We start from the raw sequence: 17898 nt of genomic DNA on the forward strand, positions 1-17898 counted from the left end.
TGATAGAGCGGTCGACGATTATGAAGTAGCTCAGGATGCCCTAAGGTATTAGGTATACACGAGTCTAGTGCTAATACAGACAACTGAACCAAGTTTTATTATGGTGAATTCCTACTAGAACCCCCTTGCAGCTTCTAGAAATCGCACTCATAGCATCTCTTTGGCCCGCAATAGAAAGACGACCTTGGAAATACTTCTCGTGACAAGCCCCTCGATCTAGAACCCTTTATCCTCCCTTCTTTCTCTCTACAAGCCTCGGAATTATCCTCGCGAGTTCAGGCGCAACGATAGTAGTTCCCCGGCTACCAGTCCCAACACCCCATTCTACAATTATACCACATAGGATTCTTTAGGTAAGCTAACACGGAAAGTAGAAAGCCAGATCTCCTGCTGTACAGTTACCTTCCCGTCGGATTAGTTGCTACGTATGTACAATTTTTGAAAACTAGGTCGGCACAAGGTTTATGACGTGGTCTTACTATCATGCCTAAAGTAATATTCGCACAACTACTATGTATATACTCGCACCTGATTTTTCTGTATTTAACCCCACTCCAACGTGTAGCCATAACAACCTGCCTGAGCACTCACAGGCAGATCCTTGATCACTTGATAAATAGTAAGCAGTGAGTATCTAGTTACTACCTTTTTCTTAATAGCTACAGGAAGTAGCATCTAATTCCAGCCTAGCCCGTGGTAGAAGGAAACGAAGGCTCGCAATCACTTAGAGAAATACTAGACCCCATGAAGCGCGATTCAACACGAAAGGGGTTCTCCTCGATTGGCTTGGACGGGGTTCTCCGCACATTCACAGCCGACCGCTCAATTCTCGATGCGTGAGGCCTGAGCCAGGCGCAGATCAAAGAGTTCCTTGATAGAGATCCATATAACCCAGAAGCTGAGAAGACGTTTCGAGGCGTGGATGGACGCAATGTTATGGGTGCGGCCCTGTTCCAACCGGATGAGGGTATTTTGCCCCCGAAATGCTCCCCTGAGCAAAGATTGGTGAAGAATAAGACGTCGGTTGATAACGGGGAACAACTCGAGGGAGAAAAGTTAGGGAGAATACTGAGATTGCTGCAACGGAGTGCTCTTTGGCTAGGTCGAATCATAACTTGCTCAATTAATAATGTGGCGAAAGACCCATTACTTTGCTATTATACTCCTTTTTACCGCGCGTCTTGTGTGTTCGTGCGTCACAAACTCCTTCAAGCTTCCAATAATTCCCCCGCTATGTCATTCACAAAGTCGATCAAGTTGGGCGCTCTGATCAAGGAGGTGTGCATCGACACTGCGATATACAATCTGAGCAATTGTAGCAGGAGACCTGCTTGTTAATAGTATAAGTGAAGTTAATACAAGGCTATGTTGGATTTTCCGAATAATTCTATCTTAGTATTAGTTTTACAGAGTTTCTACAACCTTATACTAGTTTCGATCCGCCATACTAGCTATAGCAGTATAACTAACGCTTAGTCTAAGCTCGTTATATATAACCGCCTACGAGGTATATATTCTTATAACTAGATTAATCGTTCGTATTTATATATTAAGTTACTCTTACTCTTACTATATCTACCTTACTTATAGTTATTATTTTGGCTTTTTTGTTACTTATAATCAGAATAACAATAACATTTACTTTTCCTCTGGAGTCCCTTTCTAAACTAAGATGTAGTTTATCACACAGCAGTTCTAGCCCGAGCTTAATGAACAGTTTTTATACTCGCATGGGGTCGTTGTCGTGGATGTCGTGGTATAAGTCTACCACTCTACTTGTCTAAAACACTCTGTTGAGCTGCCTATCGTATAGTTTTACACTTGTACTTTAAATTACACCTTTATTTCTAGGTAGCTAGAATCAACACACAACATGGTACGCGCACCCTTACGGAAAAAAATATTATCCAAGTACTTTATCTATACAAAAGTTTGTTATATTCTGATATTTTCTGTACACCAACCAAATATATAAAATAATCCACTAGGGACGAACCTCCATGAGTGAGTTACTCAATGTGGAAATAGGTTTTCTAATACGCTCCCCATATATAATTAAAAAAAGGGGAAATGGGATTAATGATATAGCAATGAATCCCAGTAAAGAATTACCCCAGCCGAGTCCTAGGGAAGCGTACATAGGCGGGCCTGCAAGTGGTAAGAACGCTCCAGCGATAGACCGAAGAACAGTGTTTGCCGCCACCGCAGAGGCTGAGTACAATGGAAAGGCATCTATAAGGTACGCTTGTGTAGGTATCTGTAATTCAATTAGTGGGCTTCTATTCGTCATGCGCGATCAAAGCTGGATGAATTTGACCTGGAACTCACAAAGGTAGCCATCATGCCTGCGCCAACAAAGCCCGTTCCGATAATAGGGATAATCCACATGGATTTTTTCTCTGCTGTCCATCCGTATATAAATAGACCGATAGGGATGAGAATGGCACCATACACCATGACCGGAAGGCGGTACTCAGGCTTCAGTTCACCACCCTCGTTTACTCTCGCCTTGGATTTCAGTGTACGGTCTGATACAGCGCCAAATACTCCGGCTCCGAGGAGCATACCAACGCCTAGACCAAGGAAGGCGAGACCTGTGACACGGTGAGCGAAGTGATATTGGGCTTCAAAGACGAAGGTGATAGTCGTGTAGAGGAGGTATAGTTGGCCGTAGACAACGGCGATAAACACCGAGAGTAGGGTAACGATTGGGGAGAACAGCAGCATCTGGGACGGGCGGATAACAGCTCTGTAAAGTGTCAAGCCAGGGGGGAGAGGAGACGCGAGCTTAGATCGAAGATTTGGATTCTCTGTCTTGCGCAGATGCGACGCTTTTTTCTCCAGGATGGCGGGCGAGTAGCTTTCTGGCACGAAGAAGTAGTAGGCTATTGTCACTACACCGGACTGGACTGGATTTTAGTCCCTGAGCTTTGCACCGCAGGTCTGAAATGCTTGAATACATACTGCAATAGTGAGAATCCAAAAAATCCATCGCCAGCCTTTTGCATCAGCGATAAAGCCCCCTATTCGTCGTCAACGTCGTCTCCATACTAACAGTATTACAGTAGAGGCAAATCATCGAGAAAACCAACCTGCAACTGGTCCTACGACGGGACCCAGCAGAGGGCCCAGCGACCACACAGCCATCGCCCTTCCGCGCTCCTCAGCAACGAAGAGGTCAGTGATAGTGCCTCCACCCAGAGACAAGACTGCCGAGCCCATCGCGCCGGCGAGGAATCGAAACACAATCAGCATAGGCAGATCTACACTGAGAGCACATGCTGCCGTACAAACGACGTAGATGAAGTTCGTGGCATGGTAGACGGGCGCCCGCCCATAAACCTCTGATAGCGGCGCGAGAATGAGAGGGCCGGCGGCGTTCCCCAGTACATATACCGACACCACGAAAGTGGCCAGAGTCGAGCTCTTCGACCGAAATTCCATCATGACTGATGGAACACTAGGCGCGAACATGGTGGAGGCTAAGGTGCTGTGAAATATATGACTGAATTAGAACGACTGATGAAAGCCAATATGAATAGGAGGTGCGGAATACCTACGATATGAAGGTCATGAGCGCAAGTACCGCTATCATCATCCATTTCTTGAATGGATTCCAATTCTGAGCTCGTGCTGGGTCATCGAGCCCGTTAAAGTCGACGCTGTCCACATCCTCCGCTCCTGAGGCCTTCTCCCGGTCGCTCATATTGTCCAGGTACCCGCGATGATTTTGCCCTTACGCGGCGTGGCTAAGGAACGTATAATTGAAGTAAAGCATTACCAGTAGGCGGTAGATCATTGGGGCGCCAGCTCGCCATAGAAGATACAATGCCGAGTACTTCGTAGTCCATCTCTGGATAAGTTGGAAATGTATACGTACGAAGGTATGCTGCGGAACAACCGATGTGCAGTGTCTGATATTGCGTGCATGTCAGCACAGGCTGTATGTTGGTGTTTTGCAAGCATGGCCTACAGGCATATTAGCGCCAGGATTCTTCAGATATGTACGGAGTACTTGTCCCTTTTTACCATGGTGCTACGATTATGTACAGTGTTGTCGCTCTCCTGCAAAATCACAGCCTACAACACCCTATCACACCAACATAGCGGTATATAGAGTAGAAAGGCTAAAGTCTGCCCTGTTCACACCTACAGCGACTATGGCTAGGCCAATGTGATGCTCCCAATTGCGAGTGAGCAACAAAGTATATGACTGTATATCTACGTAAAGTCTAAACATGAAAGTCGCACGCCTACTTAACCCCTATCAAACCTCAACGAGTTACCTCATTTTCTAGAGTCATGAACGGGTCGAGGCTCCCGAGTCTGGAGGACGTCCTGTTGCACATTGATCACAGCCGCCTCCATTTCCCATTTCCTACTCCGATTGCCTGAAGTCACGACAGGTTGCAACTGCATAAGCTCCCCTCCCTCGAGCTTGGAGTATTGCGCTGACTGGTCCACATGAATATTGCTGTCCCCTGTACCACGCAGGCCGCTGTATTCCTCCGGCTGACTTCTCTCATCGCGGGAACTACCTCGACGGTATGTTCGACTTCGAAGTAGTGAGAAATAAGACGTGAGACCAGAGAATTGTTTAGAATAGCGTTTGGTCAAGTTCCCAACCGAGGGCATGCAGGAGCAGGAGACGCCGACGGCGAGTTCAATAATGCTAAATTAGAGAGTTAGCGTCTTTGGCAACGTGCCTAGGTAAGGACCGCGTGGCACCACTTACATGAGCAAGATGGGGCGCAATAACTGGTAGGTTCCATCCAAACCGTTTTTCGACTGGAGCCGGTAAATAAGAGCCACGATACTAACTATACAGGCTCTATAGGAACAGAGTTAGCGTTTAGGATATCCGACAGAGGAAGCAAAAACTTACAACAGCCCGGTTGCAAATACACCAATGATTCCCAGCTTGCGTTCTTTCTGCATTTGTAGCTGCCATATTCCCGCTGCAGCCAAAAAGAATAAATAGAAATCGCTTGCCATGCCAAAGCACGCAGTAACTATTCCCACTGTGGCCGACGGGCTGTTTGGATTCAGATCGATCTTGCTGATCCATGTTTGCCCAGCTCCGGGTATCAGGTAGTAAAATTGCACTATCGAAGTGGCAATATAGAAGCCTGTGGAGACCAGTGCGCCAGCCCAGATCCAGCGCGCGAGGGCTGGCCGTGGTCGAAATATCTGGAGGTAGAATATGAAGAATGTGAGCTTTGCAAACATCATGGTTGGCAATGTTGATACGACGAAGGCGGCGCCCCCCTAGATGATGGGAATTAATTTTGAACACAGGCAGGCCTTCAGAGCGGACTGACAATTAAGAAGTCGTTGGTAATTATCTGACCTATTTTCAGATCCCACTGATGAGTGCCGGCTCCGGCTTTAGAGACTGTAGTATTTTGGTTAACGAACCGCAGTGAAGGCTAAGTAGATTCCATATTCACTTATACTGGCCGTGATCAGCTGTTCGATTGTGCCTAGCTATATTCATTATATTAACATCTTGGAGTTATTTCGACACACTAAAATGTGGGCCACATACCGTTGCTATTAGACAGGTCACTTTGAGGAGAGTTAGTCCTGGAAACAAATAAAGCAGTGAATAGACTCACAATCATCCCATGTATAGCGTCGAATAAGAAATATCTTGTAGTAAAACCGCGCCGTAACAAAGCAAAGCATGATAAATACAAAGATGGAACCAATCGAGTGAACGAGAGGAGCCAAAGTAAAAGGGTTTTCGAAGTTGGCCTCGACTCCCTTCGGAGGCGTCCCAGCCGGGAGGTCGACCAGCAACGGCAACAGGCTTGGGTCAATGTTCAGCGAAGGCATAATCTTTGCATTTACAATTCAAGAACTGCGAAGAAATAATTTTGTAACGGCCTTGAGGCGAACTTGGTATTAGAGCCCACTGCCTAGGGCTGGCAACTGCTGGGCATTATCTTCAGCACCCATACGAACCGCAATTGCAGGATGCTTCTGCTGCGCCGCTGGGTATAAAACATATTGACATTGTTGATGGAGGGCGATGTACATGAGCACTTTAGTGTGGACTGGATAAATTGCTGTAGGTGTGCGGCGTGTTAGACATACCGGGGTTTTCAGCTGGCCTGGAGAGTTGTAAGGCGTTCGCGGATATATGTAAAACATGGCTCATGATAAATTCTCACCAATTAAGTGGTCCTCATTGTTTGGATAAATCATTGCTCCAAAATGCACTTCGACTCTCGTGGTGTGGTCACTCAACCACGCCGCTTCAGCGCGTATGTGTTATTTAGAAGTCATCGCCGAGCTACCCGAGAGTCGACGATCAACTCATACTTTGGGATAGAACGGCTACACAATCTATGAAGTGATATATGCAATTTCGTAAAACTCCTGATTGAGAAATGTGTGCATATAGGCTAGCTATACAAGAAAGAAAAGATTGCGATGCTGGATCCTAGTGCAGTCTATAGCAATAGTTGAGTTACAAAGTTACCTACATAAGGATTCCTCGGAGCCAGCGCTCCGGGCCCCTAGGAGTGGGAACCTAGTTCCCAACCCATTACTCTATGTTCCAGGTAAAGAGAACCACTCAGTTGGTGTACATCAAGATATCTGGTTAGATGTTGAAAATAGTAACAGAACAAGAAGGCTTTAGTTATATTTAGATATGTCATAATTACTTCATTGGAGCTCAAAAAGCAAGGTACAAAACTCGTCACCAACCTAAAGAAAAATTTACAACACCACACTCTATAACTCTGTTACATTGTAAATCCACTCCTAACATGTCTGCGCTACCCTAATGTTCAGAACGTTCACGTATTAAGAGCACAGTATCCTTACGGGGCAATGTAAATGTACGCCATAGCCAGGTTGTAGGCTTGTCTGCATTCGCCAGCTTGAAATCGTATCGGCTAACCAAAAGGGCTATCACCGATTTCATCTCGAACGATGCAAAGAAACGACCGGGACTGAACAGGTATATCAGTGATGGACACTTCCATAGAGCGTGACTGTGCTATACGTACCATGCCTCTTTTCCATAACCCCAAAATGGGAAGCTTAGATCCACATCCGTGACTTTGCTCCTTGTTGTTTCCCCTTGTTTCCCCTTGATACTTTCTTGGTTATCGGAAGTTGGCCGGGTTGTAAAGCGGAAGCCGTTGAAAACTTCCGGATTTGGGTAAAGGGCGGCGTCATTCATGATGCCGTAGGACGGAATGCACACCAGATTTCCCGCAGGAACGTGCGGTCCATCTTTGAATGTGTGTGTCTTGAGAGCTTTGCGGCGGGTCGAGGCTTGCGAATCGGCCATGTCAGCATTAGATCATATGTAAGTTTACTGGGATATCTCACCGCTGTCCAATGGCTTTGTTCGGATGACTTCCTTTATGAAGCTATTCAATAACGGAAGGCTCTCGAGAACGCTGAAATTCATCTGCGGCTGCTGGTCAAGTTCTTCCCGTATGGGCTCCATATACTCCGGGTATTGGCACAAAGAGTTCATGATATGTGTAAGCGTCTAACTTAGTATTAGAGATCAACTTTCGAAAAAAACCTGCATCAACTCTGGCAGCTACTTACCATAGGAACCGAGTGACCACCAGCCCGCCAAAGACTTTCCAGCAGGAGTATTATCCTTTCCTGGGTCCAGTACGGTTTGCCCTGGGTCATAAGTACCGTGTATTGGATAAAGTTGATAAACTAATATGTAAGAAAAAGTCCTATCTTCGGGGTAAACGGTTCATACTGGGAGATTCTCTTCACTCTTAGGCGTGTTTCTTGCCTCAGCCATCTGCTCGCTAACAATAGGTAGCAAGTGTTTAATCAGAATGTTGCGATATTTGTTGCCCTTCGTGACGGCGAATTTTACAAGTCTGTTCATATCAGCGGAGATTCAAAGACGGCAATTCTATTACAGTCACTTACGGCACTGCAAAAGTCGGTACATGCTGCACAATTTCTCCAAAGGCGAAATATTGTGCAGGAAATCTGCGTGCAGCATCTTGGAATTCTGGATTAGCCCCTAATGAGAAGCACATATTAGCCGCTGCTACAATCAAAGGCAAGAGGGCCACCTTACACAGCGACTCGCCCCAGAATATGGGGCCAATCACCGAGACTGTGATATACTCTAGGAACGGGTAGTGATGAATTTGTTTCCACCCTTGGCGATTGACTAATGTTAGTCCTGGTGTTCCTAAGTCCTTGCTACATGCTAAACTCACCGTCTACCGCTTTCTTGCGTGCAAGATGATCGGCAACTCCCTTGACTAGTGTTTCATGCATATAAGGGTACAATACTGGTAACTTCGTTGTCAAGCCCTCCCGCAAGACTCGAAAGTAGTAGATTTGGGTCATGTGTACGGACTCGCCCTCGTCGTGCCAGAGTTTGTTGTATCTATACGAGAAGAGCTTCAAAGAAGTCAGGGCCAGAACAATATTCAAAGCCACACCCAGAACGTACATCATCATAAGCTTGGTGTAGGGAGAAGTTTGACGACGAGGCAAATTCTTTGATGTTATTTTCGGCGGAAATGAACACACAGTAATTCTTTGGCGTTGGGAGCATATACGTCTTCCCAGGCACCTTCGCAGATATCAGTATTATCGTCTGCATGTTGGAAGAGTCCCATAGGGACCTACATGTGCATCAATCAACATAGCCCGCCCTCTGAGAAGCCATTTCTTGCTCTGAATCCAGCGGGTGGCGAGCGAGAGATCGGTTGTGATATCCAGATCGTTCTAGGCTGTGAGTTAGTATTGCCATGAGATTTGTGGCACAGAGTAAGTGAGACATACAACATACAGGAGCTTTAGGAAAGTCAGGAATATTTCTGTGAATCCAGATGCCCAAAAGTACAGCACAGAAGGCAATACCGAGGATAACGCCGCCATTGCTGAAGCAGACATCCTGAACGGCACTCCAGTCTATAGAAGTCATTCTTGCTATAAGGAATATGTAAGACAACCTTTAATTTCGTTGCAAAAAGAAGGGGTAGAAATATGAGCGACATAGAAATGGGATTAAATATTCCAATGGCGCTTTATACTTTATCTGCTCCCGGATCAACTGATTCGATTTCACTTATCCAATCAAAATGTACGTACGGTACTCAAACAGGGTAGCTAGAGTACCTAGGTACTAATTAATCAATTGCATACCGAGTTGTTGGACCTAGGTACCTTGCTCCATGCTAAGCCTTCCGGCAGAATACATCCCAATGTCTCCGGCTATTGCCTTGCTCTTGCACAACGTGGTATTGATATTCAGCTTGCATACAACGCCGTGGGCTCCGGCGGCTGCCTCTGAACATATATAACATAACATGGGCGATTGGAGAGTGCAACTTTGCAAGCACCATTTTCTTGCCACCATTCTGATCCTACTCCTGCACATACTTCGTATACCAATTCTTCCAGAGATAATATGGCAGGCGTAGCTTCGCCGACACTGCCCCATGTACTCGTAATTGGGGGCTGTGGATTCCTCGGCTCACACATTGTGCACGCCTTGCTCGAGCACCCTTCACGTCCAACGGTGTCTGTGGTGAGTCGCTCGCCCACCCGTAACCTCGTCGACGGCGCCAACTATCACGCGGGCGATATCTCCAAGCAGTCTGCCTTCGAGGCGATCCTTTCCACCCTCCGCCCAACTATCATCATTAACGCTGCGTCTCCGCTGGCTAAGGCAGGTGGGCAGGCCTCCGCGGCCACTACCATCGCGGGCACCCGCCTCTCGCTCGCCTGCGCGGCTGAGTGTCCCTCCGTCAAAGACTACATTTACATCTCGAGCAGCTCTATCGTGACCGGCGCACCCTTCTCCCTCCTCACCGAGTCCACCGCAACACTGATTGATCCCGCCTCGCATCATGATCCATATTCCGCGGCCAAGGCCACCGCCGACACCATGGTCCTTACCGCGAACCACCCTCCGCAATTGCGGACGGCCGTGCTCAGGCCCTCTGGGATTATCGGCGAGAGGGACACTCAGGTTATTCCCGGGCTGTTGACAGCTCTGGGGCAAGGCATGGCGCGCATCCAGCTTGGAGACGGGAAGAGTAAGTTTGAATTTGTCTATGCTGGGAACGTGGCCGACGCATGTGTGTGCTGCGCCGAGGCGATGGTGAGAGAGACAGAGCAGGAGGAGGCATCCGAGATGGAAGGCGGGCCTCAGGGCCAGAAGGTCGCTGGGGAGGCTTTCTTCATCACGAATGGCGAGCCGATCGAGTTCTGGGGCTTCGCGCGTCTCGTATGGCGTCTTGCAGGCGACCGCACCCCCCGAGAGAAAATCATCGTGGTTCCAATGTGGCTGGCATTCTTCGTGGCATGGATGGCGGAGTGGACCGTGTGGGCGTTGAGCGCGGGAACGAAGCGGCCAGAGAAGTTCAACAAAAGCCAAATGGAGAATTGTAGTCTGGATCGGACGTTTGATATTACAAAGGCAAAGGAGCGGTTGCGGTGGGAGCCGAAGGTAAGCTTGGAGGAAGGGGCTCGAAGAGGCGTGGAATGGGCAGTGAAGAATAGAGCTGAAAGGCGAGGGAAGAAGAGTGCTTGATAGCAAAATAGCGAGTTTTGTGCTTCAGCGAAGTTGCAGGTAGGATCAAGTATATAATAGTATTAAGTCTGACCAAGAGAAGCCTGTTAAGGTACGTAAGTTAGTAACTATAAGTACCTAGGTAGATATAATCAAAGTCAGTGTTATAGAGTCTGCACTACTCCAGTCGGGCTATACAAAGTAGAGCAAAAGGAGAAGAGAACGTCGGTCTTACAGTAAAGCCCCCTGAAATTCAAGAAATAAATTAGGGGCCCTACTCGTACGCAAAGACCCCGAAAAGTCACGTTACTGACCTTTTACGGGCGCCACTTCGGCAGAACTAAGCGACGTATTCCGTATCATAGTCCGTAGTTAACCTTGGAACTTTCGGTGGAATTTTTAAAACAAACACAAAACGCGTCCACCAAGCTGCCATCCCCACTATCCCCACTATCCCCCCAAGACATATCTTCGATAAATATAGCTTTTCAGCTACAACCTTCTCAGCGCCTTTAACACCGTCAAAGTGCGCCTCATCATAGCCTTACAAGACCCCTACGCGTTATGGCTAGTACCCACAAGTGCGTGCTTTCGGCACCATTTCAACAACCACTCACTCCTTGATCTTATTCCTATATACTAGTATGTGCGCTCTGCTATGCCAGCCACCTCCTCGACGCCGAAAACAAACAATTGCAACATGAACGTTCCGAAGGATTGAGTCAGTGGGCGAGTGTGCGGATGGACAAGTCCTGGATCTCTCCCTCCGCTATTACTCACCTCTTCTTCTTCTTCTTTGCAGTCAATCCTACCATCTAAACGCACTATCTACGGCTACATCACCGTCAATTGTAAAACAGATTTTACTGTGGGATCCACTCGTTCAGAGCTGGGTTGCAGTGCAAAGTACCGCCGCCATGTTGGCGTTTTCGATGCGCTTATCTACCTTCTCATATCGACTATGTTCACTATTCTCGGCTTTCTCAGTCCCACCTTTGGCGATGAATTTGTCGATGAGCTGTCTCCCACGAGGGGATTTTCGCGCTGATGATAGGATTTAGTGCCATAAGACTTCTATCACCCTCTAGCGGTGGGATGTATCAGGATCCTGAGTACTGGGTTTGATGGAGCTGTTGTCTTTGGTTGTATCGGCATTTATCGCAAGTTTTGCTTCCGGATAACGTTGTTCGAAGCACCGCAACTCCCACTTGATGGCTTCTTACGCAATGACGGCAGTTCAAGTTGAGACAGAGATCTGATCGGGTTTTCGTGAGGGGGACGTTGTACTGCCTGTTATTTTGGAATCAGAGACCATGTTTTTTGGCCTCGGTATGCCATGCATGCTGCTGCGGAGAACTCTCTGAGGTGGTGTTGTGTCCTTTGCTCAGCAGGGATAAAAAAGAAGTCATCTGAAGATCTCCTGCACGCTAAGATAGGGAAGTACCCCGCATTGCGATAAACATTATCCCAATTACTGGTATAAATATTATCCCCAGGTCGCGGTGCCTACGAAGTAGAGTAGATACCGAGGTGTTCTGGGGCCAATCGCATCTCATACTTCTCTAGAGTTATAGAGCTATGTTAGGATTCCCCGCATTCTTCTAGCAGCAGATTGTTCTATATACAGAGTCTGCCAATCGCAACTATTCTTTCCCCTGAAACGGGGCATCAGCCGTTCTACTGGTATTATTCTTGGCACCGGTAGCTTGCTGCTGGGCGTAACGGGAGTTCGATCGCATCGATCTCGGGGCCTGATGGTCCTGGTCCACCCCCTTTATCTCCTTCCCCACAGAATGGTCCGAGGCTATTTCTAACCAATCGCGGTGGCTCTTTCTATAAAACCGATCTGCGGAAAGCTCAGCCCAAGAATCCTAGCGTAAATTGTTTTCTGAATGGCGTTTTCTAGCCTCGATGGTACCTCTTGGCCGCCTCAGTTACACGGCCGGAAGCTTCCCAAGTCTTGAGTTCGCCGCAAAACAAGCCGTTTCTGGGTCTTTGGGCCGCACATCGGATTTTGTGTGACTGCCTCCTGGAGACACCCCACATCTGACAGCTTCAATGTTGATAGAATACAATTTCAATTCCTGTCTACATCCCCGGGACCCTCAAGTATATAAGTCCTCATTCCATCCGCCATAAAGTATTATCCTCACAGCCATCCTCACAATCATCCTCACAATCATCATCCGGTCTTCCTGAACTCGTTCATACTCCTCTTTGCTCAAGCACCGCTGCAAATCACTTCGATTCTTAAATATTCATCATGAAGACTTCTCAAATCCTCCTGCCATTGTTGGCTACCTTTGCCACTGCTTCTCCTCTCGAGGGTCGCCAAAGCACCAATGTCGGAATCACTGCCAATGAATTCACCAAGGGTGGCTGCAAGCCCATTATCTTCTTTTTCGCCAGAGGATCCACTGAAATCGGAAACATGGTATGTGTTCTTGACGACCCAGCACAAGACAGCTTTCAGACTAACCATTGGCGCTATAGGGAAGCACCGTTGGACCACCAACTGGAGAGGGAATCAAAAAGGCCTTCGGCGGTGGCAACGTTGCTGTGGAGGGAATCGACTATTCCGCCGCGCTCTCCACCAACTTCCTTCCAGGTGGAGCTGATCTCGCTGGCATCAAGAAGATGAAGGATTTGTTCATCAGCGCTGCCTCCAAGTGCCCAGATTCCATCCTCGTCGGTGGTGGTTACAGGTATGCTGTTTTCTTGCCCTCATTCTACTTCTACAGATTGCTAATGCCATTACAGTCAGGGAGCCGCCCTTACCCATCGCGCCATTGAGGATCTCCCACAAAACGTCAAGGACAAGATCGCCGCTGCCGTCACTTACGGTGACACCCAGAACCTCCAAGACCGTGGCCAGATCCCCAACTTCCCCAAGGACAAGGTCCTGGTCATCTGCAACGTCGGCGACCTGGTCTGTTCCGGTACTCTTACCATCCTAGCTCCTCACTTGGACTATGTTCGCAAAGTCCCAGAGGCTGTTGCCTTCTTCACCAAGAAGATCAAGGCTGCCCAATAGATCGCCACAAAAGAAAGATCGGATGGGTGGACAAATGGGTGGCTGGATGGATGGATGGATGGCTGGGTTGCTAGATGATAGGTCATTAGGGTTAAATGATTCTATGAGGGATATGAAAATAGTAAAAGGCACCTATGCTTATACAATCAAGCCTATTTACTTCAAGCCCATTTTCCCTTGCCAATTTCTTTCGTGCGCATTTATTAGGTCTTGATGCCCTGGTCAGGCTCAGATATCAAAAATGCCTTCCTCTGATCTTTCTAGCCTTGCTTGAAACCCCTCCATTCATGCACCTACAGATGCCCTATCGCGATGCAGCAGTTCCACCATCTAGCTTCGTGGCTCTCCTTGTGGTACCTAAATGTAAGCTGGTCTTTCATCGGGAAGCACATTTGTGACATATCCCCTAAGTAACTCTACTGACCCACGCTCTAGCCTGTTAATATCGACTAAGGTTATAAAGTTCTCTACGACGACGAGCAACTACTTTGTGTCGTCGGTTAAGACTGGCTAGTAACTGGATGTGAAAATCACATTATCATCCAAATAGCTAGTTAGTTTAGCACTAAACTCTACTACTAGTATATCTAAGACTATAATGTGTGAGCACTCGTAAAAGAGCGCAGTTTCGGATTCGGATTGTAGCCAATCGCGAAGCACCGTCTTAACCTAATGTTTATCGTCGCTAATACGTTGTTAAATATTGTAGCATTTAGACGCTATAATATAATCAACCGTAATACTCCGTACAAGAGCATACCGCCCTAGGAAGAGGAAGTTGGTCCTCGATTAAAGAGCTTCATTACACATCTTGCCGCTAAGAAAGCATCAGCGGTATTGCAGGATTCTAATAATTGATGTAGTTAACGTAAGTGTACCCCAAAGTATAGATTAAGACGATTAATCTAATTACAAGAGTGTAAGCCGTGTAGCCGGTTATATAAGACGTGTAAGCCTAACTTAGCAATTCTAGTCTATATGCGTATTTCTAACAACGCTATATACATACTTACTACTCTCAGCTACTTTTTGTAGCAAGTAACTAATTCAATACATTCAACTCTATGACTCGACTTGAGTCCCATATCTTAACAATTTAACCTGCACATATAATACCCGACACCCGGGAAAGCTGCTATTTGAGGCAGGTCATATTTGTATGAGCAATGATACAAACCTACAGTACATATATAGTAGACTATCTGAGACAACTAACTTAAGAGGATGTGCAAATGCACGAGTCGAATCCGGGAACGCAAAGTTATACAGCTTGGAGCCTTGGACCCTGATCTTTATCTCTAGATCTAGTAGAACTCGATGCTTTAACGTCGGGAATTTTGGTTATTGACATTGTCCAAGGTAGCACCGATATACTGTGGCGGGGCAGCCCGGGGATTCATTTTTGCCTAGGAGCATTAGGAAATAGTTGGATTTGCTGTTAGAACAGGAGGATAAGTGGGGCCAGCTGAGCTTTTGACTCCTGGCTCTTCTTCTGCCTTCCCTACACATGCCGGGTACTAGGTCGTACGCACAGTTTGCAAAAATATGGATAACTACTCCCAAGTTATCCTGTGCCCTCTAGTTTATTCCATATTATTGAATGCTAGTTTAATAACTTCACAGGAGAGCATATTGTGGCCGGAATTGTGGCAATGGCTACACCGCGATTTGTCCCGCTTGGAATCAGGAATGTCAGGACAGGACCTTCTGTTGTGGCCTTTTCCTCCACAATAGTGGCAAGTCATTAGTGTACCTTTAGTCGAGCTTCTTCCTGTGTACTTTGGTTCTTGGTACCTGCATTGTAGGCGCCTCCGGTTTTCCTGGATAGATTCGTTCTTTCTCAATTGCCTCCTTCTCTCGTTGTGAGACAATCGATAAACTTGCTTCTTTTCCGACTTTGTTTTCTTTTGATATACTGTAGAACTTATATTCCCGAGCTTCTGGTATTCATTCCTAGCTAACCGCATCTCCTATTGACTTTGTGGCATTCGGTGGGGCGCGCTATGGAAGGCTTGGTGCAATGGCCTCTCTCTACAGGCCCCGAGATATGTGATAGAGGCTAGGGGCCAAGGGCAAAGCAGGAGGTATGGTTTATGATCCTGGATCGTGTTGAGGCAGATAGCTTGCAGCCAATGAGTATAGACAGCCTCAGTGAGAAGGCATAGTACACGAGCCTGCTGTACCGAATCTGGTGAATTCCTTTCGAAGCTACTGATAGCAAGGGTGAAAAATGCTTCAACACGTGGGACGCCTTTCTGGTGGAGCAAGCCGTGATGGAAGGAGCCTTTTGCACTTTAGACATAGTAGAATCAGTATCAATGTTAACCGATGTATTAAGAGACTTACGCAGCCTTAGTACTATACTGGGGACTCTGATGTTGGCGAACTCGATATCTGAGGCCACCATTTGGGCTTGATGCCGAGCCAATATAGACAAACTTACTCCCTGTACCATCAGTCCTTTGGATTAATCCAAGATAACCCCAGGCCTAGTTGTGTCGTTCCAGCTTAATCGTTGCAGCTGATCAAAAGTAGGTGGGGCATCGCAGCTTAGCAGAAGCTTGAAATCATTCGTCGTGCAATGATCAATAGCAGCGACCCATTCCTCAGGTGATCGTTTGCGTAAGAGGCTCCTCCACACAGTGGTTGTATGTTCCGCTTCCAAGGAAAGGAAGCCATGAACGAGTTGAGAAAGCCTTGCTAGATATGCTTCAGTTCTTGTAGAAGGTCGCGAATCCATGTCCGGATGGGTGGCTTGCAGGTCTGGGATCGCAGGCACAGAGCAGTGAGAAGGTGGTGCTAGTAGGGGCATCTGCAACATGCCTGCAGCCTGGAGGAGCGCCGCTTGGGTTGCGGATGGGGGATATAGTGAATCGTTAGTATTATTAGTAGTAGACTTTACCACTAGAAGTAAGTTCAAAAGAGTCGAGCACCTCCCTTTCGTCGCGCAGCTAAATCAAATTGAAACCTACCCAGGTAGACAAAAGAAAAAGGAAGCAAAAAAGAAGGAAAAAAATATCTTAGGGCCTAATCCGGGATCGAACCGGAGACCTCTTACAATTATGAGTAATGACAACCCAAAGCAAGAATTCCTGAATTGATTGTTAGACACTGCGATAATGGGTTTGAGGGCTGGATGAACGCACTACCACTGAACTATCAGGCCAATTATTGAGTGGTTTCTGCTTATTCTAAATTTTAAATGATCGTGTGGAAGAAGTGTTAAGCGAGCCATTTCATTCGCTACGCTTACGAATTTCATTTGGCTGGCGGGACGAGAATCAAAGGGGGTCACATGATTATATGACGTGGTGTTTTTTTCTATACCTCAATTATAATTCTATAGACTTATAATACTATACGTGCCTATTAAAAATAGGAATATTAATTAATATATTTTAATTTTAGTATAAGTCAAATATTTAGTAAGGAGTTGTATAGTTAAGCGGCAAGCTGGACTGCCAGTGGCTCGCTACCTGCTTACTTAACAAATTGCCGAATTGGGCCTTTCATTCTAATTTTAGGACTTACTGGCCGCACGAGTAGTAAACTCCACTACGGAGGTCGTGGTCATAACTTAAGTTTGGAGAATACAGGCCCGAGACCCTGTAATGCCCTGTAAGAAGCCTGTAAGGTCTCACCCCCTAAAATGTAAGGCCTTTGCCCCTAAAATTCTCAAGCTTCAGGGCCTCTGATTGTCTGGCTAGGCGAAAATGTAACCCTAGAGCCTCTGGTTGGTTAAGCTTGGGCGATGGGTTTAGATTATAGGCCTAACCAGCCAATCAAAGACCTAACGGCAGCGAATTTTAGGGGCAAAGGCCTTACATTTTAGGGGGTGAGACCTTACAGGCTTCTTACAGGGCATTACAGGGTCTCGGGCCTGTATTCTCCAAACTTATGACCGCGACCTTCGTACAAATACCCAACTATTAGGAGGCGGGTTAAATCAAAACATCTATTTTGTCTGTTTGTTGATCTAGGTGCCCGTATCCCAGAATGCCAAGGAAGGCGTCAGGTCCGGGTGGCAAAAAGCATCACTTTTCAGGTCTGGGTGGCAAATACCATACTTTTCAGGGGCGCAGGCGACAGTCAGCCTTAAGCAGCGGGGTAACCCGCATATGGCAGAGAATTGGTCGATTTGGGTTCAAATAGCAGTCCATTACAAAGAATCGACAACCACGAGGTGTTATTCCCAAAAAAAAACTGTGCAAGTGATTGAGAGCTTCCTGAATACTATAATGACAATATCTTTTACATTTCAAGAAACATGCTTGAAGATTATACCGTATTATCGGACGTGAATTGCTACACCACTAGTGCCCGAGTCTCTTTC

At 46.8% G+C, this 17898-nt stretch overlaps 5 protein-coding genes across 5 annotated transcripts; 2 read left to right on the top strand and 3 right to left on the bottom strand.

Moving 5' to 3' along the window:
- Nucleotides 1-2286: 2286 nt before the first annotated feature.
- On the bottom strand, nt 2287-3706 carry BP5553_00073 (MFS general substrate transporter; the record flags this gene model as incomplete). The annotated part of the gene is made up of 4 exons (XM_032008696.1): nt 2287-2904; nt 2965-3023; nt 3093-3490; nt 3561-3706. 4 exons carry the CDS (start codon nt 3704-3706, stop codon nt 2287-2289), a joined length of 1221 nt encoding a protein of 406 aa, XP_031872750.1.
- Nucleotides 3707-4287: 581 nt separating this feature from the next.
- BP5553_00074 (Uncharacterized protein) lies at nt 4288-5838 on the bottom strand (the record flags this gene model as incomplete). Its single annotated transcript, XM_032008697.1, has 7 exons — nt 4288-4672; nt 4736-4831; nt 4886-5268; nt 5322-5395; nt 5451-5487; nt 5549-5568; nt 5619-5838. 7 exons carry the CDS (start codon nt 5836-5838, stop codon nt 4288-4290), a joined length of 1215 nt encoding a protein of 404 aa, XP_031872751.1.
- Nucleotides 5839-6793: 955 nt separating this feature from the next.
- Nucleotides 6794-8938, bottom strand: BP5553_00075 (Cytochrome P450; the record flags this gene model as incomplete). Its single annotated transcript, XM_032008698.1, has 11 exons — nt 6794-6965; nt 7023-7293; nt 7351-7516; nt 7579-7698; nt 7745-7871; nt 7924-8020; nt 8078-8173; nt 8223-8409; nt 8462-8584; nt 8641-8739; nt 8804-8938. The coding sequence occupies 11 exons, from the start codon at nt 8936-8938 to the stop codon at nt 6794-6796; spliced, it is 1593 nt and encodes a 530-aa protein (XP_031872752.1).
- A 486-nt stretch (nt 8939-9424) lies between these two features.
- On the top strand, nt 9425-10552 carry BP5553_00076 (NAD(P)-binding protein; the record flags this gene model as incomplete). Its single annotated transcript, XM_032008699.1, has 1 exon — nt 9425-10552. The coding sequence occupies one exon, from the start codon at nt 9425-9427 to the stop codon at nt 10550-10552; it is 1128 nt and encodes a 375-aa protein (XP_031872753.1).
- Nucleotides 10553-12794: 2242 nt separating this feature from the next.
- BP5553_00077 (uncharacterized protein) lies at nt 12795-13565 on the top strand (the record flags this gene model as incomplete). Its single annotated transcript, XM_032008700.1, has 3 exons — nt 12795-12965; nt 13025-13236; nt 13292-13565. The coding sequence occupies 3 exons, from the start codon at nt 12795-12797 to the stop codon at nt 13563-13565; spliced, it is 657 nt and encodes a 218-aa protein (XP_031872754.1).
- Nucleotides 13566-17898: the final 4333 nt, after the last annotated feature.

This window comes from Venustampulla echinocandica (assembly GCF_003357145.1).
Source record: "Venustampulla echinocandica strain BP 5553 chromosome Unknown scaffold_0, whole genome shotgun sequence".
In the NCBI taxonomy this organism is placed as follows: Eukaryota; Fungi; Ascomycota; class Leotiomycetes; order Helotiales; family Pleuroascaceae; genus Venustampulla; species Venustampulla echinocandica.